The sequence below is a fragment of the Thamnophis sirtalis genome, unplaced genomic scaffold (assembly GCF_051295495.1).
Source record: "Thamnophis sirtalis isolate CommonGarterSnake01/CBP01778 unplaced genomic scaffold, rThaSir2_p1.2 scaffold_3, whole genome shotgun sequence".
Lineage (NCBI taxonomy): Eukaryota > Metazoa > Chordata > Lepidosauria > Squamata > Natricidae > Thamnophis > Thamnophis sirtalis.
The window spans coordinates 29,263,352-29,289,828 of record NW_028261383.1 but is presented as its reverse complement, the minus strand read 5'-3'; the positions used below and the strand labels follow the sequence as shown (position 1 = coordinate 29,289,828).

Sequence of the window (26,477 nt, the reverse complement as noted above, 5' to 3'; positions counted from 1 at the left end):
ACTTAAAACCAGTAGCTGACTGTGGCTCAGATCAAGAGCTTCTTGTTGCAAAATTTAGGCTTAAATTGAAGAAGATGGGGAAAAACACTAAGCCGCTCAGGTATGAACTTAATCATATCCCTGATGAATATACAGTAGAGAAGACAAATAGATTTAAAGAATTAGATCTGATTTCTTAGATCTATGGATGGAGGTTCACAATATTGTACAAGGGGCAGCTACTAAAACCATCCCAAAGAAAAAGAAATGCAAGAGAGCAAAATGACTGCCTGAGGAAGCTTTACAAATAGCTGAAGAAAGAAGGGAAGCAAAAGGCAAGGGAAAAAGAGAAAGATACACCCAGTTGAATGCAGAATTCCAGAGAATAGCTAGAAGAAATAAGAATGCCTTCTTAAATGAACAGTGGGAAAAAATAGAAAACAATAGAAAAGGGAGGACCAGAGATCTCTTCAAGAAAATGGGAGATATGAAGGGAACATTTCATGCAAAGATGGGCATGATAAAGGACCAAAATGGCAGGGACGTAACAGAGGCAGAAGAGGTTAAGAAGAGGTGGCAAAATTACACAGAAGAACCAAAGAAGAATGAGCTTAACATCCCTGATAACCACAATGGGATGATCACTCACCTCGAGCCAGACATTTTAGACTATGAAGTCAAATGGGTCTTAGGAAGTCTGAGCAACAACAAAGATAGTGGAGCTGATAGTATTGCAGCTGAGCTATTCAAAATCTTAAAAGATGATACAGTAAAAGTGCACCACTCAATTTGCCAACAAATTTGGAAACTCAACAATGGCCACAGGATTGGAAAAGATCAGTTTACATTCCAATTCCGAAGAAGGGCAATGCCAAAGAATATTCAATCTACTCCACCATTGCACTCATTTCACATGCTATCAAAATTATGCTCAAAATTCTAAAAGCTAGGCTCCAGCAGTGTGTAGACCGAGAAGTACTGCTGCTGCCACTTGTCTGCCGTCACTGCCACCACACCCCCTCTGAGTGTCCGCCCTCCGTCCTGAGTGGTAGCCAGTGATTGCGGTGTGGGGCGTCTGGTGGTGGCAGCTACTGCTCCTGGGCTAGCTGTGGGTTACACTTCTTGGTGGGCAGCATCCCAACTCCCTCTCAATTCCTGGCAAATAGTTGGGGAAGAAATGGTGGTGGTGACAGATTTCATTTTCCTGGGCTCTATGTGTTCTTCGCTTCGGCAGCTGCTTCTCTCTACTTCTGCTTTTGCTGGGAGAGCATCTTGTGCAGTTTAACAGCTGTGAGCCAACTCTTTTCTCTAAGTCCCATCCGGAAAGCACTGTGGCACAGAGAAGAAGCAGCAGCCATGTTGAATGCTGTTTCTCTCAGTCGCAGTGATTTCTGGATGGGACTTAGAGAAAAGCAGCGGCTCACAGCTGCTAAATAGCACAAAATGCTCTCCCGACCGTGTGAAGAGAAGCCTCCGCTGCCCTGGAGAGCAGATATGTTGGGGAGTTTGCCCCGACAGGCTGCTCGGCCGAGCCTTGTCACATTTTGGTGAACCAGCGGTAGAATTATTTGAAACCCACCACTGCCGAAACCTCATGTTCATTTACAATCCATCGGGGTCCCCATAGTTCCTCCCTCCCACCTGCCCTGGGTCTCCACAGGCACTAGGTCTGCTTTAAAGTGAGGTTATAAAACCGGCATCTGCATTTCAAATGTCTGAAAGGCATTCAGCCAATTAAAGAGTTTGTATAGAAATATTTGAAATCAATTATATGAATGAAGACAATGAAATAATATACCAATATTAAACAATTGCTGGGTGGGATATAACAAACAATATTTCAAGCCCAACATATGAAAGAATCAAATAATCTATGAGAAATTAATGTGTTTGTCAATTTTAATAGATATTCCATGTGTGTATAGCCGTATTCCACTATTGGAGAGGCTGCCACAAAGAGGAGGAGGTCAATTTATTTTCTAAAGCATCAGATGATAGGACAAGAAACAATGGATGGAAACTAATCAAGGAGGGAAGCAACTTGGAATTAAGGCTTTGAGAACAATTAACCATTCTTCCGTCCACAAGTTATGGGTGCTTCATCACTGGGGTTTTTAAAGAAGAGTCTGGACCATCACTGAAATGGTATTGGGTCTCCTGCTTGAGCAGGGGGTTGAAATAGGGCTGGAGTGTCACTCAATTTCATTAAGGGCTGCATCAGGATTGTGTTTGACCTTGGGAGGAGGTGTAGCCAAGGTGGGTGTGGCCAGCATGATGTCACTTCTGTCAGGGGGCGCCTGTGGTAGCCCAAATGCTCTGCCAGCCAAAACAGAGCTCAGGGGAGAGGGCACGCTCTAGCTCCCTTTTTGCTGGCAGAGGCACCACGGGCCACTCTTTTGCTATTTCCAGGATGGCCCTGCGGGTCAGATCTAAGCATCCTGCAGGCCGGATCCAAGCCTTGAGTTTGATACCCCTGGTCTTCTGCTTGACTAGAAGACTTCCCAGTCTTCAAGCGAGAAGACCATCCATGAACCTTCCCCACAGATAATTCAGAGCTCCCTGGTTTCAAAGGGGGCATATAAGACAACAGGACAGAACGTCAAAGGAACTAGCAAAATTCATACAGTTATTGTTTGAAACTTCTCTCAGCCGTGGGGAAAGGCCCTTAGATTTACCATCTGACTTTTATCATTAAAACTGGCACAAACTACCAATACCTTCTCTTTTATCTTTAGATCAACTTCAGTGTCATCAACCAGATGGCTGAGCAAAATCGTCATTTTCCTTTTTCATATCGGTTGACCCCAAACCAAGAACCTCCTTACTCAGCCATTGTCCAGCTTCTCCTGCATTTCCGATGGACGTGGATTGGTCTCCTTTCTCAGGACAATGAAAAAGGAGAAAAATTCAAAAGACTCTTGGAAGTTCTCGCTCTTAAAAATGGGATTTGCATTGTCCTCTCAGGAACTGTCCCAGAAGCAAATATGCAGACAAGTACTGTAGAAACTACCATGCAAGAAAAAAGGAAAATGTTCTATTCTCTTATCAAGAGTCAAATAAAAATTATAATATGCCAACTGGATTTTCAGGCCTTTGGAATGTTAACAATAATAATACAAATAATTGATAAGACTAATACATCCCTTGTAGGAAGGGTGTGGATTGCAACAACTTTGACAGCTTTAAGTGTAAATATTTTTGACCGCTCGGTTGATCTCCAAAATAAATATACTTTGTTTTCCTTCCTCCTCCAGACAAAGAGAAGGGCTCAGTATTATGACTTTAAATCCTATGCATCTATGGTCCTGCTATATGGAAAGGAAGCATTCCAATGTTCCTATTCGAGTCCTCTGTTATCTAAGAAAGTTTGGAAAAAATGCAGAGAAAAAGAGAGCTGGGAATTGCCACCCCAGGATGTGATTGCAAGAATCCTGTCTCAGGATTCCTCCAGTATTTCCCAAATAATTCAAGTTGTGGCCTGGGTCCTCAGTGATGCCTCTTCCTCCCAATGGAGTAAGAGGAGAATGAGAGCTGGATACCATCGATCACTCCAGATTGTGCAGCCATGGCAGGTAAGTTTTCTCCTTTGAGGTTCCATTGATTCTTGATCCCATTGATCCTTCCAATTCCTCAAGATTAAATTAGATGTAGAAAGCGGTGAGAGATTCTAAAGAGCAATTGCTCTTTAAAATTTCAAAAACTTATATAGTTCTAATAATAATACACATATTTATGTTAGGTTATAATATTCCATTATTTAATTATTCAATATTTCAATATGTTATTTTTATATTATTCTTTTTGGATCTTGAGCTTGTCTTCTGGAGTGTTGTCTATTCCTGCCAGCTTAATGTCATCTGCAAATTTGATGACTTCCCCTTCAATTCTCTCGCCTAGATCTTTTTTGAAGATATTGAAGAGTGCTGGGCCTAAAATGGAAGCTTGGGGTACCCCATAGCTTACTTCCCTTCATGTGGATGAGGTTCCCCAGAAGTCTATATAATTTGAATATGTTAAGTTGAATAAGTTGAATATAATTTGTCAGCCAGTTATAAAGGCACCTGATGGTGGTGTTATCTATTCCATGTTTTCAAGAGTGTTTTATTTTATTTGAGAAGGAGGAGTAGGCAATGTCGCAATGTTACATTGTGCGGATTCGACTGTCCGAATCTGCCAATGATACTTTTGCCCCTGGACGGTCCGGCAGGACCTAAACTGTCCCAAAGAGATGGTGACTGGTAAGACAAGACCTTGCTGGTCGCAGGGACATCGCAAAGTCCCTGATCGACCCAAGGGAAGTGCTTCCAACCGGTGGCAAACAGGCAGATCCTGCATCTGAAATTGTTGGAGATGGCTCCAGGAAGAGAGAAATGAAAGTGTTTCCATCTGGTGAGGTTTTCTTTTCTTTTCTTTTAGAAGATTGCCCTAAGAAACTCTTTTCTTAAGCTAAATTAGTCCCTTAAGCAAGAACAAAGCGGTGTATTTAATCCCTATTGGACTGTCTTAGAAAGTTTTTTGCTCTTGCCTGTAATGATGTTTTGTGGATTGAGTGATTGCAATGTTTCCGTTTTTTTCGCATGAGGTGAAGGGATCTTTTTTTCTCTATTTCCCTTTACTACTTTAACCTTTTTGGCTTAAATTAAAACTTTTTTTACTTTAATAAATTTCCTTTTCTACTTGTTACAATATCATGTTAAAGATACTTAAGGGAAAAGGTTTTAAAATAGTCAAATCTGCCACTTGGAAGTCTGAAGCTTTTTTCCTTTGCTGTTGTAACAATGTTTCATTTGTTCACTCTTATCTGACTTCACTGACTGTGCAACAGAAGGATTTGGAACTTCTCTTTAAAACCTGATAAAGACCCAAGGTCACAAATAGTGTGTGGAAAATATTTTGGCAAGAATTGGAAAAGGAAAGAAAAACTTTAGAACCCTTCTTCTTTGAAAACCATAAAAGAACATTTGTTTAAGATTTAAAATAAAAATAGATATATTCTTCAAAATCTGTGACAGGCTAGAGTGGCAGATAGTACCAAATTCTTCTTCTTGCTTTTTCTTTATATTTTTCCTTACTCTAAAAAATGGAGCAATACTCAGATGAAGAAAACTTGATAATTCATAACATTTTGGCTGGACTTCAAAACTTGTCAGAAGGACTTGAGAGATTTGACAAAAAATGTGACAGACTATGGGGTATCACAAAAAAAAGATGATGGGGTTGCAGCCCCAGAAATTAAAGAAGTGAATAAAAATACAGAAAACAAAGATAAGAACTCAGATGGACTTATAAATGGAGTAAACGTGAGTGAAAGTGGAAAGAAGGGAAGCTGGAAAATTGACTTTGATAATTTGGTGCTCCACCCCAAACTCCAAGATGTAGGAGAAAAAGAAACAGCGAAAAAGATGGAGTTAATAAGACAAATCTATTCAGAAATAAACCTGACAACTAAAGTTAAGATTATACTAATAACAACTCAAGGGCAACAAAACTACATGAGAGATCATTTAAGCTTCAAAGTGTGGAGAGAAGTCTTAAACCCTAGATAGGTCCTGGACAGAGAATTGACATGACAGATGGCGAGAGAGGAAAGACCATTTTGTTAGTGGAAAGATACTGGTTAATAATGCTAGTTGATGGAAAAAAGCTAGTTAATTTTTGATGATTATTAAGTAGAGATTTTAGTACCTTATAGACTGTTTTAGATTACCATTGAATGTTTATCCATTAACATAAATTTACTATAATACTAATAGAGAAATAATAACTCTAGTTAGGATAAATAACCAGGCCATAGAAATGCTAATGTATATTTTGGGTGATTGTCAAGTAGAAATGTTAATATCTCTTAGATTGTCTTAGATGTCTAATGTTTATTTTCTTAGCACGTAATTAACTAATTTGGGATTGAGGGGAAAGTCCTATAAATCTTATTAATAAATCATTGTTTAAAGATGGCTATAAAGTTATAATATTGTGTGGGCCTGGAGAGGAGAGGTGAGATAAACAGTAAAAAACCTTTAGTTAACTACAATAATAACAATTAAATGTTAATGGACAATATTTAATGATACATACAGGTGTGTTACGGGGGAGGGGGATGCTTAGATATCTTACTTAACCGAATTTATTTTAGTATATGTTATAAAGGTGCAATGTTATTGGAGATCTATTGAAATTGCAAATGAATGCCAGTAGGTGGTTGTGTCTTGTAATATAAATAATTCTAGATAAAAACATGTTTAAACAATGGTAACTAAATGAGAATTATGGTACAGGGATAGTAAAACACATAACTTTTCTTTCTTGACTTAAATGTACAACCTGATTTGAATGAAGCATATGTAAGGATTGGGGAAGAAACGTACGGAATTTATTTGTAACAAATCGATACGCTTTCAACAAGATGTAACGAAAAATGATTTTTTGGTGGGGGGTGGGTGGGTTGTTTGTTTAACTAAAACCAAAAAAAATTCTCAAAAAAACCCTGATATTTGAGGAACCTGCTTGCCTCAGATTCTGTTTGCTACGGACATATTACTTCCTTATTTAATTATTAAATATTTCAGTACGTTATTTTTATGCCAAGCATCATGTTCTGGGTATCATTCCTTTTACTATCAATAGAATATTGATAATCGTAGTTGTTAAAATTTCAAAAACTTATATAGTTCTAATAATAATACACATATTTATGTTAGGTTATAATCTTCCATTATTTAATTATTCAATATTTCAATATGTTATTTTTATATTATTCTTTTTGGATCTTGAGCTTGTCTTCTGGAGTGTTGTCTATTCCTGCCAGCTTAATGTCATCTGCAAATTTGATGACTTCCCCTTCAATTCTCTCGCCTAGATCTTTTTTGAAGATATTGAAGAGTGCTGGGCCTAAAATGGAAGCTTGGGGTACCCCATAGCTTACTTCCCTCCATGTGGATGAGGTTCCCCAGAGGTCTATATAATTTGAATATGTTAAGTTGAATAAGTTGAATATAATTTGTCAGCCAGTTACAAAGGCACCTGATGGTGCTGTTATTTATTCCATGTTTTCAAGAGTGTTTTATTTTATTTATTTATTTATTTATTCATTCATTCATTCTTTTTTATTGTCAAACCTACACAAGATAGCAGATATAGATCTGAACATGGATATGTATGAAAGAAATGAATACAAATAAATGGGGACAGTAGGACAGGGATTGTAGGCACGCTGGTGCGCTTATGCACGGAAACTTTATGGACAATTTTTGGAATGGGGTGAGGTCCACATTAAACAGTTTAAGGTTGAAGCTGTGAAGAACTGAGAATATAACAATGAAGACCACTCTGTTGCTGAAGTCATAATTTCTGCAATTGAGTTTGGAGCTGTTTACCTTGAGTTTGTATAGATTGCTTCTCTGTGTATTATTGAGGTTCAAGCTGAGGAAGTCGTTGACAGGTAAGATGTTGTAACCAACAATTTTGTGTACTATGCTTAGCTCAGACCACAGGCGGCGCAGTTCCAGATTTGCCAAGGCCAAAATTTCAAGCTATTCTAGGGATTCTATTGTGGGTATAGGAGTGGAGTACTCGTCTCGTGAAATACCTCTGGACACACTCAATCGTATTAATATAGGATATGCAGAGTGGATTACTGGCAGATTAGCTGTATTTGAGAATTGGTCTAGCAAAGGTTTTGTATGCCCTAGTTTTCAGTACCAAGTAACTGGAGAAGAAGCTTCACAAAATTAGCTTAACAACACTTAATGCCTTGGGTGACCTTGACCTCATGAGATAATTTTTTGAAAAAGAGCTTTAAATTCCTGGGAATGACAGAAAGAAACTTCCCATGAAACGATGAAGCAATCTTTTTCAAACGGTATTGGTGATTTGAAGAGGTTGAATTATTCAGAGAACCTCCATTCCAGAATAATAGCAAGAAAAACATTAAATAAAGTCTCAAACTGTCATGTTGTTTTCTATGTTTCCGCAGCTTCATAGGTTCCTGAGAAACTTCCAACATCACAATATTTCCAGAGATGGGATTTCTTTGGAAGAAAATGGAGTTCCTATTGGTGACTTTGATATCATGCAGTGGACATCACTTTTGAACAAATCAGATGCAGGGATGAAAATTGGGAATGTAGAAAGACAAGCCTCCTTGGAAGTGAAGATTTCTGTCAATCAAAGCACCATCCAATGGCCAACATTATTTAACAATGTAGATGAGGCTGCTTGGATTTTGCTCTTCTATTTATCTCGCACACTATCTATTAATCTAAAGCACACACAGATAACTGGATTCAGCTGGATTCATTAACTTCTTTATATATATAAGAATAGATGAATAAACGTACAGGACCAACAGGAGGTTCTTCCAAGTAAACACAAGGCAGGAGAGTTACAGGCAAACACAAGCAGATAGTTTTTATATCAGCAAACAGGCCCAGACAGACTGATAGTTTACTTCACAGAGCACCAGACTGCTTTACAGTGCTAAGTCATTCCCAGACTTCTTGTTTAAATTTCTGTTTCCAATTCTTTGCACAGACTCAGATCTATTTAAGCGACCATTGGCTGACTTAGTTGCTATGCCTATTCATTGGCTGACCTTGTTTCCAAGTCTCTCCCCGTCATGAATATTTTAACAGATATCATTTTACTTTAGAAGTTTTGCAATAATCTATCACACACTGGAACCTGCTGCATTGTATTGAAGGATTTGCAATGTACATTATTAAACTGGAATATGTTTCTATTATTTATAGTACATCAACTAATCTTGTTTTCAGTAAGAGAAAATCCAGAATATCTATTCAGATTCTCAATCATCCACGTCATGGTTGTGCCCAATGTGCTTTTTCAAAAGGCACATGGACTTTGCTTTCCCTTGAAGATGTATCACTTCTCATCCAAGAAGCTTTTTCAGTTCTGACTGAATGGTGGAAGATGGAAAGATTTGGAACTGCTGAAAAGACAGTGTTGTAAATAGGATATAGTGGCCACAACAACTTTCAGAAAGACTGCTAACGACCAGATGACTGCAAGGAATATAAATCCTTCCATACTCTACCATTCAGTCAGAACTGAAGAAGCTTCTGAAACTGAGAAACGAAATGTCTTCAAGGGAAAACAAAGATCAGTTGTCTGGGAGACAATCCAGAATATGAAAGATTTAGTCCACTAAATTGCATGACAGAAAGATATCATTAAGAATGTGATGAGGGAAATGAGGGCAGCTAAAAAAGTCATTTACATCAGCAGTGGATTTCACATTTTGTTACTACCAATTTGCCCTACATGCGTCCATTCGCTTCACGGGTGCTCCTTCCACGCATGCACCTGGCCTTGCGTGCTAACATTTCACATGCACACCAGTCGTGGGATATGACCGTTATGCTCCAGTACGGGTGTACTGGGAGCACCAGGTAATGTTCCGAAATGGTGATCCAGAAGGCCCACCTACCCATTCATGGGAATGGGTGAGCCAGTCTGAATCAGCTGAATACTACCCCTCGTTTTCATGTAATGATAAAATGATCAGTTGTACGAGAATGATAGGGACACTAGAGAAAGTTTGATGTTGCAGGTTTCCTGAGAAAGCAAAGATGGAGAATATATATCTCTATATATCTATATATCTATATATCTATGTATCTATATATGTATATATGTATATGTATATGTATATGTGTATGTGTATGTGTATGTGTACGTGTACGTGTACGTGTACGTGTACGTGTACGTGTACGTGTACGTGTGTATGTGTGTATGTGTGTATGTGTGTATGTGTGTATGTCTGTATGTGTAGATGGATATGGATATGGATATGGATATGGATATGGATATGGATATGGATATGGATATGGATATGGATATGGATATGGATATGGATATAGATATAGATATAGATATAGATATAGATATAGATATAGATATAGATATAGATATAGATATAGATATAGATATAGATATAGATATAGATATAGATATAGATATAGATATAGATATAGATATAGATACAGATGTGTGTCTGTGTGTATATATATCCATATCCATTTCCATTTCCATTTCCATTTCCATTTCCATTTCCATTTCCATTTCCATATACATATACATATACATATACATATACATATACATATACATATACATATACATATACATATACATATACATATACATATACATATACATATACATATACATATACATATACATATACATATACATATACATATACATATACATATATATATATATATATACATATATACACACACACACACACACACACACACACACACACAATGGATGCGTTATCATACATTCCCAAAGAAGAAACAAATTTTGCAATGGCGCTACATTCCTTTGGAAGAAAGACTAAGGCAATAAGTCTCTTTTGGGATCTACAATGGAGATTGATAGAGAATGACAATGACCTTTCATTTGCCTCTTGCAAGTAGAGTAATTAAAGTTCATACCACTACTTCTTGACTGATTTGGCTAAATGTGCTCATGGGCTTCTGGAAGCAGTTGATTTCAGTAAACCCTTCAAATTCATACATTGCCCCGAAATAATCTTTCTATTTATGTTTAGATGGTGCCTTATTCAAGATGTACAGAAAGTTGTTCGCCAGGTTATGCCAAGCTTGTGAGAGAAGGTGCACCAGTTTGCTGCTATGACTGTTCTCTGTGTATGGAAGGAACATACTCTGGGCAAGAAGGTACAGTAGATTGCTCCAAAAATAACAAAAGAAATTAGGATTTAATCAAAATTCTCTATTGCTTTCTGGGCGTATTTGATCAAGAATCCAGATAAACATTACATTTCTTGAAGGAATCCACAAACTTTTCAAACATTGGGCACTATCAGCAAATTTGGATGATGATGTGAGCATTAAAATAAATAATGAAATATTGCTGATATCTATTGACTTGCTTGTTGGTTGTAGGGAAAAAGTTTGGAGAGCTGATAATAACATTCATCTTCAGCCTTTCAAAAGAGTGTTGATTCTTTTGCTAATGTTGTATCATATGGATATCCCTGGGCAGAAATATTATATTATTCCTTGAAAATGAAGTAATTTATTTCTGATGTAGTTTTCATGCTGCTACAGTTGCAGAAACAGATACATGCCAAACAATTTTTTCCAGATGCAGTCCATTGTGAAAAGTGTCCAGATGTCCAGTATTCCAATAAGAAGCGAGATCAGTGTGTCCCCAAAAATATAAGCTTCTTATCCTTTGAAGAATTGTTGGGACTCATTCTGGCTTTCTTTGCGATTGCTTTGTCCCTAACCACTGCCTTTATTCTGGGAATCTTCATTAAATACCGAGAAACTCCCATAGTCAAAGCTAACAACCGGGACCTCACCTACATTCTTCTTATCTCCCTCTTGCTTGCTTTCTTGACCCCCCTTCTATTTATTGGTCATCCCAAGAAAGTGACTTGCCTTCTTCGGCAAGTCACTTTCAGTTTTGTTTTCTCAGTTGCCGTCTCTTCCTTGCTGGCAAAGACGATTATGGTGATAGTTGCATTTTTGGCCACGAAGCCAGGCAGTGTCATGAGGAAATGGCTGGGAAAGAGTCTGGCCAACTCTATTGTTTTATCCTGTTCTGGTATTCAAGTATGCATCTGTATCATGTGGCTGGCAAACTTTGCCCCATTCCCACATTCTGACTTTCATTCCCAACCAGGACAGATCCTGCTGCAATGCAATGAAGGCTCTGTCACCATGTTCTACTCTGCTCTTGGCTACATGGGTTTCCTGGCTGCAATTTGCTTCTTTGTGGCATTTCTGGCTCGAAAGCTGCCAGGGACCTTCAATGAAGCCAAACTGATCACCTTCAGCATGTTGGGTTTTTGCAGTGTTTGGATCTCCTTTGTCCCCACCTACCTGAGCACCAAGGGGAAATATATGGTGGCTGTGCAGATCTTCTCCATCCTGGCCTCCAGCTTGGGTTTACTGGGCTGTATCTTTATCCCCAAATGCTACATTATAATCCTGAGACCTGCCCTGAACACCAAAGAACATCTGATGATGAAAACTCACTAAGGCTCCTTATATTGGGTTTTATTTTTGTTCAGTTTACATTCAGCATTAAATCACATAGTTTGAAGTAATGTTTTACGTGATGGTGCGCGTTTTTGTTACTATATAGATTGTTGTCCTGGTATTATATATTATTTTCTGGGTGATGTTCTAACTTTGTTTGAAAAAAGAGTTAATGTCAAATGTTGTATGTATTTCATTGGTCTCTTCTGGCTGGATAATATAAGATCACTCACAGTTAAATAAATGATAGCGATCAAAAAAGAGAAAAACAGAGAAATAGATAACATTCCATATAATAAGAATAGATAAAATATGAAACATGAACATTAGAGAAGTCTTAATTTTGGAGGAGATAGCGAAGGTAGAGAGGAAGCCCCAAAGACTGCATGGATTAAGATAATCTCCTGCTAGAACATAGGAGCCAACTGGAGAGAAGATGGTCATCCATGGCTGTGACAGCTTCGTGAGAGACAGGAACATAAAAATCAAAGAGCAATATGTCTGCACTAAGTGAGAACTTTCTAATCTTCTGCAAATGAATTTACCCTGATATAGCACTAGATAACTCTGAAAGTGGGACTCAAAAAAGGGGTGGAGCAGGATTTTCACTCAATGAGAGTAGCGGCAACTAAGCTTTCAGAGCTATTGACATATCCAGAAAAAATTAACAGAGTGACTCCAAAAAAGAATGGAGACTGAGCTAGAAGAAAGCCTAGACTAACTACTTTTAAGAACTTTTTTAAAAAACCAAAGACTACTAGGAATATGCTTCCTAATAATATTTATTAATATTGCTTACTGATGCAATATTTATAAATACTCCATAAAGACTCTTGTGATATTAGAGAGGACATTAACCAATTTGAATGTGGAAAAGTGAAAAAAGAAATGTTCTTGGTGAACTTGGAAACTCTACATCTATCAAGATATTATTTTGGGAAAAGCTTAGTGACTTCTTTGGGGGGCCTTGGTGGATTATGAACTTTAATTTGCAAAAAGACTTCGAAAGTGCTACAATAGTAACAGTATGGATAAATTTAACGTACACTATAAATTTGACTGCTGAAGGAAAAAGAAACGGAGGAAGCGCTTACTCTTAATTTTTATGAATAATTGATTATTAATTATTAGAAAATTATTAATAATTATTAATCTAATTATTAATCTAATTATTAAGTATTAATTATTAACTTTTGTAAATATATATACATCCTCATCAGCAACATCATCGGCGGCATCAAGCCAGTCTAACCAACAAATGAGAGAAAGCATGTTAGGTGGGAGAAGTCAAGCTCCATGCAGAGTATGCAAATGATGTACTATGGATCCAAGAAGCCATGACCAAAACTGAGGAAATTATGTCAAAAAACCATGATGAGATCAAAAATGAGTTGGAGAAGATGAAGGGGGAACTTCCAGCAAATGATAGCGAAGAATGAACAGAGGTACAGAAAATAGAAATAAGGGCTGAACAAACAGAGAACAAAATGGACGAAATGGACCAAAAGCTACAACAGGCTAATAGAAAATTAGAAGAGAGTGACCTTTCTCGAGATGGAAAAGTTGGTATTGTACTGCTATAGCATCAGCTCTTGGTTCCCTAATAGATTAGCTATGAAAGAGACAGCAAATATCACCACATCATGAAGAAGTCAGTTACAAGCTATTTTTCAGTTTAATTACCCAGGGAATTTTGACTAGATTTTCTTTATAGCCATGAAGACTGATAGTCTTCTGCATTTTGAAAGATACAAGACATTTAGCAGGGGTCTCCAATTGGTTGTTCAATATATCACGATCTGGAGTTAACCATTCTGGAGTATCTACCTCAGAGATGGGCGTCACGTAAGTTTACCAATGGTTCTCCCAGCATGCGCATGCCTGCTTTGTGAGCATCTACACTTTCCATGCATGTGTGCAACTTCCACACTTGCGCTTTGCTATTGCACATGGTTTGAAAAACGTGGCTTAATAGGATGGCATAGAGCGGGGGTGTTTGTGGGCAGGTTACCACTAATGGTTTGCCTGAACTGGTCTGAACCGTCTGAATACCACCTCTGATGTAACTATTGAGAAAGATGGCCTCATCCACATCAGATAGAATAAGAAGGAAATATAACAGCCCATTGCCTAGTTCAAGAATGGAACTGTTTTTCCACATTTGAAGCTTTAGAATCTCAAGAATAAGTTTTCAGACTAAGGGGGAAAAAGTCCCCAAATTGTTCCTTTCTTGATTCTCAAATTAGGATTATTCTTCTGAGTCAAACAAAACTGTTTTCTCCAACTGCACACTTTTGTGGCCATGTTCATTCCCAATTCCCCTTCTAATTTTTACAAGCATGATTATTTATTCTCCTTTGGAATTTCCACCACCATAATTAGTTGCCAATCAATGTGACAACAAATGGGATAGACAGCACCTGATACTCTGATTTGTAACAGCCTCCTTCTGTTATGAGATTAGAGGTTGGGGTAAAGCTGGGAAAATACTGTAACAATCTGAAATTGCAGATAAAACTTCCAAATCTGGGGGCAAACTGGACCGTCTTCCTTGTAATTGTAGACTCTGAGATTTAACTCTGTGCTGAAGAAAGAACTATAGGAAGGATCTCTTGCAGTGTATATCAAATGTTGTTGCAGATGCATATACAGCTTTTTCTGCTTCAGTTTCTGTCTCAAATACCCTGTGCCAGTATGCTGGTGGAATGCCCATTTAAGGTGATAATAGAAGAAAAGGAATGGTTCCATTACTACCATCCAGGAGACTACTGGATTACTGGAATAATGTCAGGAATCGGAGCTCAATTTTACCAATTTTCATTCTCCAAGCCTCCAATCCACCAACTGAAAAGGTAATTGTCAGCACATCCAGGATTCTAGTGATTGAGTTTACATCCTCCAATTTCTTCTCTAGGAAGGATTTCATTTGTCCTATTCCTCACTTTGAGAAAGGCAAATTCATTATTGCTCATTCCAATTTGCTTTAGAGTAAAGGTTCCTGGGGAACATGATGATTTTGTAAAAGTTCCTTTATATACCAATACCTAGGCCTGACCGCAAGTGACATAGTTCTAAGTTATGAAAAGTGAGAATTTCAAGCTTAGTAGTGTAAGGAATTCTATTGTGTACAGAAGAGTGCAAGACTTTTCTCGTGAAGTACTTCTGAACACACTTGATTGTACTGATGTGAGACATATGGTGGGGATTCCAAACAGTTGAACAAAACTCTATAATCGATCTAGTGTAAGTTTTATAAGCTCTAATTAGAAATACAAGGTTTCCAGAAAAAAAGCTTTGCAAAATTAAGTTTACAACTCTTAATGCTTCTTTAGCAATGCTAATACAGTGAGCTTTGAAGCCTAAATCATCAGTGATAAGTACACAAAATCCTTGGCAAAGTGAGCATAGTGTGCTAGATCAATGCCACCCAGCTTATACTTGACATTTTGATTATATTTATCAATAGGTAGGACAAAGCATTTATTAATCAAAATATGAAGTTGCCAAATAGATGACGATGCAGACACATAATTGAGATCGCCTTGCAAAAAGCAACAGAATTATCTGTAGAATTGAATAATTTTATATCATCAGCAAAAAGAACACAATTGCTTTTAAGTTGATCACACAAATCGTTGATATAGAGCAAAAAAAAAAGAAAGATGTTGACATTTCTTACATTGCAGTGAGAACACTTTCTACCATATCCTGCCCTTCTTGTTGGCTGTTCATGAAGTCAACCGGAATCCTTGGCTCTTACCCAACATCACCCTGGGCTACAACATCTATCAGAATTTTTTCAGTGCAAGAATGACATATGAGGCTATGCTGGATGTGCTGTCTACAGGACAGGAGAACATCCCAAACTACAGTTGTGGAAGACAAAAATATCTGCTGGCAGTTCTTGAAGAGCTGGATTCTGAACTCTTTGATCATATATCTAATGTCATGAGCATCTATAAAATTCCACAGGTATAAAGGCAAATGGAATTAATTCCAAGTTGTAAATTGTTCAGATTTGCCTAGAAGACATCACTTGTACATATTTCTCCAAATAAATTGAAAGTCAGAGAGTAAATATTAGAAGAGTTGAAAGAATTTTTAAATCACAAAATATGTGAAGTGTGTGTGTGCGTGTATGTGTGTTTGTGCATACATATGTAGTTACATCGTTCCTGTGATCAGTTTGCCTCGCCCACCCCCACTTGCCTTATTCTGTCCTAAATTTCTGAATTTTTCAGCTCAGCTGATTCACGCGGCACAGAGGATTTCTGTGACTCGGGTGTTTTACCTACTGGGGTTTCCCTAGAAGGTGAGCTGCAGAGCTTGAAATTTGTGTATTTTGAACACTGCACATGCACGCAAAGCGCATGCTCACAGAACTGTTTGTTAAACTGGTTGCAGCTCACCAATGTATGTTCACACAAACACACGTATTATATGTATATATTCCCTTCATGGATTACTGCCTTGACATGATGAAGGGGCTTGAACAGCTCAATGAAGCTATGAGCTAGGCCATGCATAGCCAACCAAGACAGTCAACTCATAGCAGAGAGATCTAACAATGTGATCCACTGGAGAAGGAAATGGTAACCCACTCCACTATCTTTGCCATGAAAACCCCATGGACAAAAGGCAAAAAGATACGACTCTGGAAGATGAGCCCTAGAAAAAGCAATACTGGGATACAATCCATAAAATGACAGAATGATCTCAATTTGAATCCAAGGCAAACCATTAAAGGTCACAGCAGTCCAGGTCTATGTCCAAACCATTGGTGCTGAAGAGGACGAAGTTGACCAGTTCTATGAAGCAATACAACACTTTATAGCATCGAAAAATGACATCATGGGGGATTTGAATGTTAAAGTAGAAAGGCAAAACATAACTGGAATAACAGGCAATTTTGGCTTTGGAGTACAAAATGAAGCAGGTCACAGGCTGGTAGAATTTTGTCAAGAAAATACGATGGTCATAGCAAACACTCTTTTCCAACAACCCAAGAGATGACTCTACACTTGGGCATCACCAGATGGTCAACACAGAAATCAGATTGATTAGGTGCTCTGCAGCCAAAGATGGAGAAGCGCTATACAGACATTAAAGATCAGGAGCTGACTGTGGCTCAGATCATGAGCTTCTTGTTGCAAAATTTGGGCTTAAAATGAAGAAGATAGGGAAAAACACTAATCCACTCAGGTATGAACCAAATCATATCCCTGATGAATATACAGTAGAGGTGACAAATAGATTTAAGAAATCAGATCTGATTTCTTAGATCTATGGACGGAGGTTCACAATATTGTACAAGAGGTATCAATTAAAACCGTCCAATACAAAAAGAAATGCAGGAAAGCAAAATGATTGTCTGAGGAAGCTTTACAAATAGCTGAGGAAAGAAAGGAAGCGAAAGGCAAGGGCGAAATGGGAAGATACACCCAACTGAATGCAGAATTCTAGAGAATAGCTAGAAGTGACAAGAATGCCTTCTTAAAGGAACAGTGCAAAGAAATAGAAAAGAACCCAATAAAATAGGGAGGACCAGAGATCTCTTCAAGAAAGTTGGAAATATGAAGGGAACATTTCATGCAAAGATGGGCATGATAAAGGACCAAAATGGCAGGGACCTAACAGAGGCAGAAGAGGTTAAGAAGAGGTGGCAAAATTACACAGAAGAACCAAAGAAGAATGAGCTTAACATCCCTGATAACCACAATAGGATGATCACTGACCTCGAGCCAGACATTTTAGAATGTGAAGTCAAAAGGATCTTAGGAAGTCTGAGCAACAACAAAGCTAGTGGAGGTGATAGTATTGCAGCTGAGCTATAAAAAATCTTAAAAGATGATGCAGTAAAAGTGCTATACTCATTCTGCCAGCAAATTTGGAAAACTCAATAGTGGCCATAGGATTGGAAATGGTCAGTTTACATTCCAATTGATGCAGGAGGGGGTACATAGGTAAACCCACCAGTGGCTGGCCAGGTTAGGTGGTCTTAATAGAATGGACCTTATACATTTATATTAGCGTGACCTTTCACTTTGGTGCACTGGAGTTCCAACTTTGACTTTTAGCTTCCAACTTTGACTTCTGACTTCCTCATAAGTATTACAAATAGTGCTGGAACAGTGTGGCAAGACCCTGTAAAGGAGGGGCACAGGAAGCCAGCCATGGGTGTCAGATAGAACAGAGGTAAAACAGCTGATAGCTCCAAAATTATAAGAACTTCTCTTTTTGTATTTTTCCTATGTACTTCTCTGTTTGTAATATTCCAAAGTGAGCTTCTCCTTTTTGAAATGTCATGTTTGTCTCGTGTATGGAAACGCCTTGAGAATGCACAGTGTGGAACATGGCATAAAAGTAGCATCCTGGGCAGAGCCCAGGCAGTTCAGATTTTGGTGCGTGAACACACTGAACTCGATGCATCAAATAAACCTGTTTCTCTCGCACCTTTGTGGTCTCGAGTCCTGGTCTTTCGTAAGTAGATTGCAAACCTCAATCTGCTGCAACACAATCACAAAGAAGCGCAACACCAAAGAATGTTCAAACTACTGCACCATTGCACTCATTTCACATGCTTGCAAAGTATAGGGAGGATTTCAAAGAGGCAGAGGAACTAGAGATCAAATTGCCAACATAGGCTTGATCATGGAGAAAGCTTGGGAGTTCCAGAAAAAACATCTATTTCTGTTTCATTCACTATGCTAAAGTCTTTCATTGTGTGGATCACAACAAACTGTGGCAAGTTCTTAAAGAAATGGGAGTACCAGACCATCTTATTTGTCTCTTGAGAAACTATATGCAGTCAAGAAGCAAAAGTGAGAACCAAAAATGGAACCACTGATTGGTTCAAAATTAACAAAAGAGTTCAGCAAGGCTGCATACAGTCGTCCTGCCTATTTAACTTATTTGCAGGAAACAGCAGAGGTGGGTTTCTGCCGGTTCACCCCAGATCGCATGAAATATATGAAATCAATTATATGAATGAAGACAATGAAACAATTTCATCACTGGGTTTTTAAAAAAAGAGACTGGACAGTCATTTGTCTGAAATGGTATTTGGTCTCCTGCTTGAGGACTAGAGCAGGGGTGTCATTCGATTTCATTGAGGGCTACATCAGGGTTGTGTTTGACCTTAGAAGGAGGTATAGCCAAAGTGGATGTAGCCAGCATGATGTCATTTGTGTCAGGGGGCACCTATGGTAGCCCAAATGCTCTGCCAGCAAAAATGGGCTTCTAAGCTCCGTTTTCAGCTGAGACAGCCTCCTGCAACCTTCTACTAGTGAAAACAGAGCTCGAGTGGGGGGGGGCATGCTCTAGCTCCCTTTTTGCTGGCAGAGGCACCATGGGCTATTTTCAGGGCAGACCCACAGGCCATGTCTAAGCACCCTGCAGGCCGGATCTGGGCCTTGAGTTTGATACCCCTGGTCTAAGGTCTCCTGCTTGCCTAGAAGACTTCCCAGCTCTATTCTGATTGACTAATGGACTGAGTGAATGGGTGCGTTATAATGTGACCAGGAGGGTGTGCTCTATGAGTAACAGCCATGAACCTTATCCACAGATAATTCATAGCTCTCTGGTTTCAAAGGGAGCATACAAGGCAAAAATACAGGACATCAAGCGAACTAGCAAAATTCATGCAGTTTTTGTTTGACACTTCTCTCAGCCGTGGGGAAAGGCCCTTAGATTTACCATCTGACTTTTATCATTAAAACTGGCACAAACTTCCAATACCTTCTCTTTTATCTTTAGATCAACTACAGTGTCCTCAACCAGATGGCTGAGCAAAATCATCGTTTTCCTTTTTCATATTGGTTTACCCCAAACCAAGAACCTCCTTACTCAGCCATTGTTCAGCTTCTCCTGCATTTCCGATGGACGTGGATTGGACTCCTTTCTCAGGACAATGAAAAAGGAGAAAAATTCAAAAGACATTTGGAAGTTCTCTCTCTAAAAAATGGGATTTGCATTGTCCTCTCAGGAACCGTCCCAGAAGCAAATATGCAGACAAGTGCTGGGGACCCTGTCCTCCAAGAGAAATGGAAAATGTTCATTTCTCTTATCAAGAGTCAAATAAAAATTATAGTATGCCAACTGGACTTTCAAGCCTCAGGAATGTTAGCAGCAATAATACAAACATTTGATATGACTAATACATCCCTTGTGGGAAGGGTGTGGATTGCAACAACTTTGACAGCTTTAAGTGTAAATATTTTTGACCTCTGGATTGATCTTCAAAATAAATATGCTTTGTTTTCCTTCCTCATCCAGAGAAAGAGATGGACTCAGCATTATGACTATAAATCTTACGAATCTATGGTCATATCATATGGAAAGGAAGCATTCCAATGTTCCTATTCAAGTCCTCTGTTATCTAAGAAAGTTTGGAAAAAATGCAGAGAAAAAGACAACTGGGAATTCCCACCCCATGATGTGATTGCAAGAATCCTGTCTCAGGATTCCTCCAGTATTTCCCAAATAATTCAAGTTGTGGCCTGGGTCCTCAATGCTGCCTCTTCCTCCCAACGGAGTAGGAGGAAAATGCGAGCTGGATACCATCAATCACCCCAGATTGTACAGCCATGGCAGGTAAGTCTTCTCCTTTGAGGTTTAATTGACTCTCCCCTTCCAATTCTGCAATATTAAATTAAATGTAGAAAGGGGTGAGAGATTCCAAAGAGCAGTTGTCCAATTTGTGTTATTTGAGAGTGAGAGTCAACCCTGAAGCTGACCTGCCTGAGGCCATTTTGAAGCTTCGGTGTTGCCACACTGGAGTCGAGGGATAAGGAGGGGGTAAGAGATATATCTGTGGGTTTGTAGCCAAAACAAAATATTCTCTCCTGGGAACCAAGGATATTCCCACCGATGGCTGGAGGAAGGATTGGTCTATCAGGCAACCAGATGACACCTTGATTGGACCATGTGACTGATTGTTTGGAAAGGGGAGGAAAACTTTTACTTTTAATTGGATGAAAACTGTGGAAACATTTGGAGTCAGTTTTCACCATCCTATATGCTTATTTGATATGTCCAATAAAACTGATATTTGAGGAACCTGCTTGCCTCAGAGTCCTGTAATATGGGGATATTACTTGGAACCCTGACATTAAACTGACTCTTCTTTTTTCCTCATGTTTTTTATGTTTTAATTTATTACAAACGTATCAATGTGTGAACAGCGTGGCACCTGAGTGTCTTACCTTTTGGTACAAATAAAATAATATTCATCATTCATTGCCACAGTTGGCAATCTTATATTGTTCTGGTAATAATACACATTTTGTTGAATTATAATCTTTCATTATTTAGTTAATCAATATTTCAACACATTATTTTTATGCCAATAATCATGTTCTGGGTATTGTTCCTTTTACTACCAATAGAATATTGATAATCATATTTGTTACATTTCACAAACTTATATTGTTCCCATAATAATACACATATTTATGTTAGGTTATAATCTTCCATTATTTAATTATTCAATATTTCAATATGCTATTTTTATATTATTCTTTTTGGATCTTGAGCTTGTCTTCTGGGGTGTTGTCTATTCCTGCCAGTTTAGTGTTGTATGCAAATTTGATGAGTTCCCCTTCAATTCCCTCGCCTAGATTTTTTTGAAGATATTTAAGAGTGCTGGGCCTAAAATGGAAGCTTGTGGTTACCCCATTGCTTACTTCCCTCCAAGTGGATGAGGTTCACCAGAGGACTACATGTTGAATGTAATTTGTCAGCCAGTTACAAAGCCACCTGATGGTGGTGTTACCTATTCCATGTTTTCAAGAATGTTTTATTTATATATTTATTTATTTATTTATTTATTTACTTACTTACTTACTTACTTACTCACTCACTCACGTACTTACTTACTTCTTTACTTATTTATTTACTTACTTATTTATTTATTAGTTTGTCAAACATGTACATGATAGCAATATAAATATGAACCTGCATATGAACGATGGAAATGGATAGAATCAAGATCACGTGAAGTGTTAATACCACTTTATAATACCTTGGTAAGGCCACACTTGGAATACTGCATTCAGTTCTGGTTTTGTAGAAAAGATGTGGAGACTCTGGAAAGAGTGCAGAGAAGAGCAACAAAGATGATTAGGGGCTGGAGACTAAAATATATGAAGAACAGTTGCAGGAACTGGGTATGTCTAGTTTAATGAAAAGGAGGACTAGGGGAGACATGATAGCAGTGTTCCAATTTCTCAGGGGTTGCCACAAAAAAGAGGGAGTCAAACACTTTTCCAAGGCACCTGAGGGTAGAACAAGAAGCAATGAGTGGAAACTAATCAAGGAGAGAAGCAACTTAGAAATGAAGAGAAATTTCCTGATAGTTAGAACAATTAATCAGTGGAACAGCTTGCCTCCAGAAGTTGTGAATGCCCCAACACTGTAAGTCTTTAAGATGATATTGGATAGCCATTTGTATGAAATGGTTTAGGGTTTCCTATCTAGGCAGAGGGTTGGACTAGAAGACCTCCAAGGTCCCTTCCAATTCTGCTATCGTATGGTATGGTATGGTATGGTATGGTATGGTATGGTATGGTATGGTATGGGATGGGATGGGATGGGATGGGATGGGATGGGATGGTATTGTATTGTATTGTATTGTATTGTATTGTATTGTATTGTATTGTAATACAAATAAATGGGGACAGTAGGACAGGGATGGTAGGCATGCTTGTGCGCTTATGCATACCCCCTTTACGGACCTCTTAGAAATGGGGTGAGTTCCATAGTAGACAGTTTAATGTGGAAGGTGTGAAGGTCTGAGGATGTAACAATGGAGTCAAGTAGAGCATTCCAGGTGGTGACCACTCTGTTGCTGAAGTTGTATTTTCTGCAATTGAGTTTGGAGCGGTTTACCTTGAGTTTGTATCGATTGCTTGCCTGTGTATTGTTGAGGTTCAAGCTGAAGACATAGTTGATAGGTAAGATGTTGTAGCCAACAATTTTATCTACTATGCTTAGTTCTGGTTGCTGCTGGTGTAGTTCCAAATTATCCAAGCCAAACATTTCAAGCCTATTCTAGGGATTCTATTTTGAGTAGAGGAGTGGAGTAGTCTTCTCATGAAATACCTCTGGACCTGCTCAATCGTATTAATGTCTGATTTAGAGTGTGGATTCCAGGCAGACGAGCTGTATTTGAGAATTAGTCTGGCAAAGGTTTTGTATTCCCTAGTTTGCAGTACAATGTTACCGGAGAAGAAGCTTTGCAAAATTAGATTAACAACTATTAATGCTTTTGGGCAATGTTGTTAAAGTGAGCTCTGGGGCCTAGATCATTTGAGATGAGTTGTCCTTGGTCCTTGATGGAGTGAGAGTCATGTACGAGGTCCTTTTCGCCCAACATGTCACTTTATAGGGCGAGCTTGACCATGTGACATAGTTTTTTGAGAAAGATCTGTAAATTTCTGGGGAATAACTGAAAAAAACTTTCCATGAAATACTCAATCAATGTTTCAGATGGCAGTGGTGGTTTGAAGAGGTTGAATTATTCAGAGTATCTCCAAACCAGAATAATAGCAAGAATCACAGTGAATAAAGGTTCAAATTGTCATGTTTTTTTCTATGTTTCTACAGCTTCATAGGTTCCTGAGAAACTTCCAACATCACAATATTTCCAGAGATGGGATTTCTTTTGAAGAAAATGGAATTCCTGTTGGTGGCTTTGATATCATGCAGTGGACATCACTTTTGAACAAATCAGATGCAGGGGTGAAAATTGGGACTGTAGAAAGACAAGCCTCCTTGGAAGTGAAGATTTCTGTCAATCAAAGTGCCATCCAATGGCCAACATTATTTAACAAAGTAGTTGAGGCTGCTGGGATTTTGCTCTTCTGTTTATCTCCACATGTGGAATGTTTTCTGCTCAATAGGAAATAATACTTATTGAGGGCAATTGAGATAACTTCCAAATAAGAGAATTTAAAGCCTCAATAATTTAGTAGATATTGTCAGAGTTTGTTGCACAAATTCATATTGAGAAACCACACACAGATATCCAATTCAGCTGGATTCATTAATTTCTTTATATACGTAAGAATAGATGAATAAATGTACAATACCAACAGATGGTTCTTCCAAGTAACCACAAGTCAGGAGAGTTACAGCCAAACACAATTAGTTAGTTTCATATCAGCAGACAAGCCCAGACAGACTGATAGTTTACTTCACAGAGCAGCAGACTGCTTAATACTGCTAAGCCACGCCCAGATTTCTTACTTAAGTTTACTTGCTTACTATTAGGATACAAATTTAGCAACTGCAGGAAGGTTCCACACCCATTTGTACTATTTAAGTGACCCTGATGGTGGAGATAAATTCCAAGTGCCCTCAACAACTTTTAGAAACCACCAGATGACTGCAAGGAATATAAATCCTTCAATACTCCACCATTCAGACAGAACAGAAGAAGCACCTGGAACTGAGAAGCAAAACGTCATCAAGAGAAAACAAAGATCAGTTGTGTGTGTGTGTGTGTGTGTGTGTGTGTGTGTGTGTGTGTGTGTTTTGGGATCTACAATGAAGATTGATAGAGAAAGAGAATGGCCTTTCATTTGCCCCTTACATGTAGAGTAATTAAAGTTCATGCCACTACTTCTTGACTGGTTTTGCTCAATGTGCTCTTGGACTTCTGGAAGCATTTGATTTCAGTAAACCATTCTAATTCATACATTGCCCTGAAATAATCTTTCTAATTATGTTTAGATGGTGCCTTATTCAAGATGTACAGAAAGTTGCTCCCCGGGTTACACCAAGCTTGTGAGAAAGGGAGCACCAGTTTGCTGTTACGACTGTTCTCTGTGTATGGAAGGAACATACTCTGTGCAAGAAGGTACAGTCGGTGGATCCAAAAATAATTTAAACAATCAGGATATAATAAATATTCTCTATTGTTTTGGGGGAATATTGGATAAAGAAGCAAGAAAAACATCAACTTTCTTAATGCATTCTCAAAGCTTTCAAAGAAAGAAAAGTTTGTGTGATAATGTGAGCATTTGACTTGTTACTTTCTTGTTTGGTTTTAGGAAAGAGGATAAGATAGGAGAGCTGATAATCACATTAATCTTCAGCTTTTAAAAATAGTGTTGATAATTTTAACTAATGTTGTATATTGTGGACAGAAATGGGCAGAAATATTATGTTATTCCTTGAAAATGAAGTAATTAATTTCTAATGTGGTTTTCATGCTCCTACAGTTGCAGAAACAGATACATGCTAACCAATTTTTTCCAGATGCAGCCCATTGTGAAAAGTGTCCAGATGATCAGTATTCCAATAGGAAGCGAGATCAGTGTGTCCCCAAAACTATAAGCTTCTTATCCTACAACGAATTGTTGGGATTCATCCTGGCTTTCTTTGCCATTGCTTTGTCCCTAACCACCACCTTTATTCTGGGGATCTTCATTAAATACCGAGAAACTCCCATAGTCAAAGCTAACAACCGGGACCTCACCTACATTCTTCTGATCTCCCTCTCGCTTGCTTTCTTGACCCCCCTTCTATTTATTGGTCATCCCAAGAAAGTGACTTGCCTTCTTCGGCAAGTCACCTTCAGTTTCGTTTTCTCAGTTGCCGTCTCTTCCTTGCTGGCAAAGACGATTATGGTGATAGTTGCATTTTTGGCCACGAAGCCAGGCAGTGTCATGAGGAAATGGCTGGGGAAGAGTCTGGCCAACTCTATTGTTTTATCCTGCTCTGGTATTCAAGTATGCATCTGTATCATGTGGCTGGCAATCTTTCCCCCATTCCCAGATTCTGACTTTCATTCCCAACCAGGACAGATCCTGCTGCAATGTAATGAAGGCTCTGTCACCATGTTCTACTCTGCTCTTGGCTACATGGGTTTCCTGGCTGCAATTTGCTTCTTTGTGGCATTTCTGGCTCGAAAGCTGCCAGGGACCTTCAATGAAGCCAAACTGATCACCTTCAGCATGTTGGGTTTTTGCAGTGTTTGGATCTCCTTTGTCCCCACCTACCTGAGCACCAAGGGGAAATATATGGTGGCTGTGCAGATCTTCTCCATCCTGGCATCCAGCTTGGGTTTACTGGGCTGTATCTTTATCCCCAAATGCTACATTATAATCCTGAGACCTGCCCTGAACACCAAAGAACATCTGATGATGAAAACTCACTAAGGCTCCTTATATTGGTTCTCATTTTTGTTCAGTTTACATTCAGCATTAAATCACATAGCTTGAAGTAATGTTTTACGTGTTGTTGCTTATCTTTCTTCATTCCATATGAATTTTGAATTATAATAATTGAGTAAAAAGTTGTTAAAACAACTCAAACTATTTGAAATAACCATATCCTTCAATTGTCATAATCTGAAAAACATAACAATCATCAATGACATTAATAAAAATTTCAGAAACCAGGCCAGATAAACAGTTACCAGAGATGTTCTGATAAGGTTTTATATTAAATCAAAGA

General features: G+C 38.4%; 2 protein-coding genes across 2 annotated transcripts in view; both read left to right on the top strand.

Moving 5' to 3' along the window:
• LOC148047759 (vomeronasal type-2 receptor 26-like) overlaps positions 1-12,017 on the top strand; it is a 38,068-nt gene extending 26,051 nt beyond the window's left edge. The window contains exons 8-11 of the mRNA XM_087708137.1: positions 2,715-2,973; positions 9,337-9,440; positions 10,559-10,685; positions 11,116-12,017. Of these exons, the coding sequence (XP_087564263.1) occupies positions 2,715-2,973; positions 9,337-9,440; positions 10,559-10,685; positions 11,116-12,017 (1,392 nt within the window). The remainder of the gene's footprint in view (positions 1-2,714; positions 2,974-9,336; positions 9,441-10,558; positions 10,686-11,115) is intronic.
• Positions 12,018-13,851: 1,834 nt separating this feature from the next.
• On the top strand, positions 13,852-26,179 carry LOC148047758 (vomeronasal type-2 receptor 26-like). The gene is made up of 6 exons (XM_087708136.1): positions 13,852-13,862; positions 14,711-14,869; positions 15,704-15,989; positions 23,622-23,771; positions 24,750-24,876; positions 25,278-26,179. The coding sequence occupies exons 1-6, from the start codon at positions 13,852-13,854 to the stop codon at positions 26,177-26,179; spliced, it is 1,635 nt and encodes a 544-aa protein (XP_087564262.1).
• Positions 26,180-26,477: the final 298 nt, after the last annotated feature.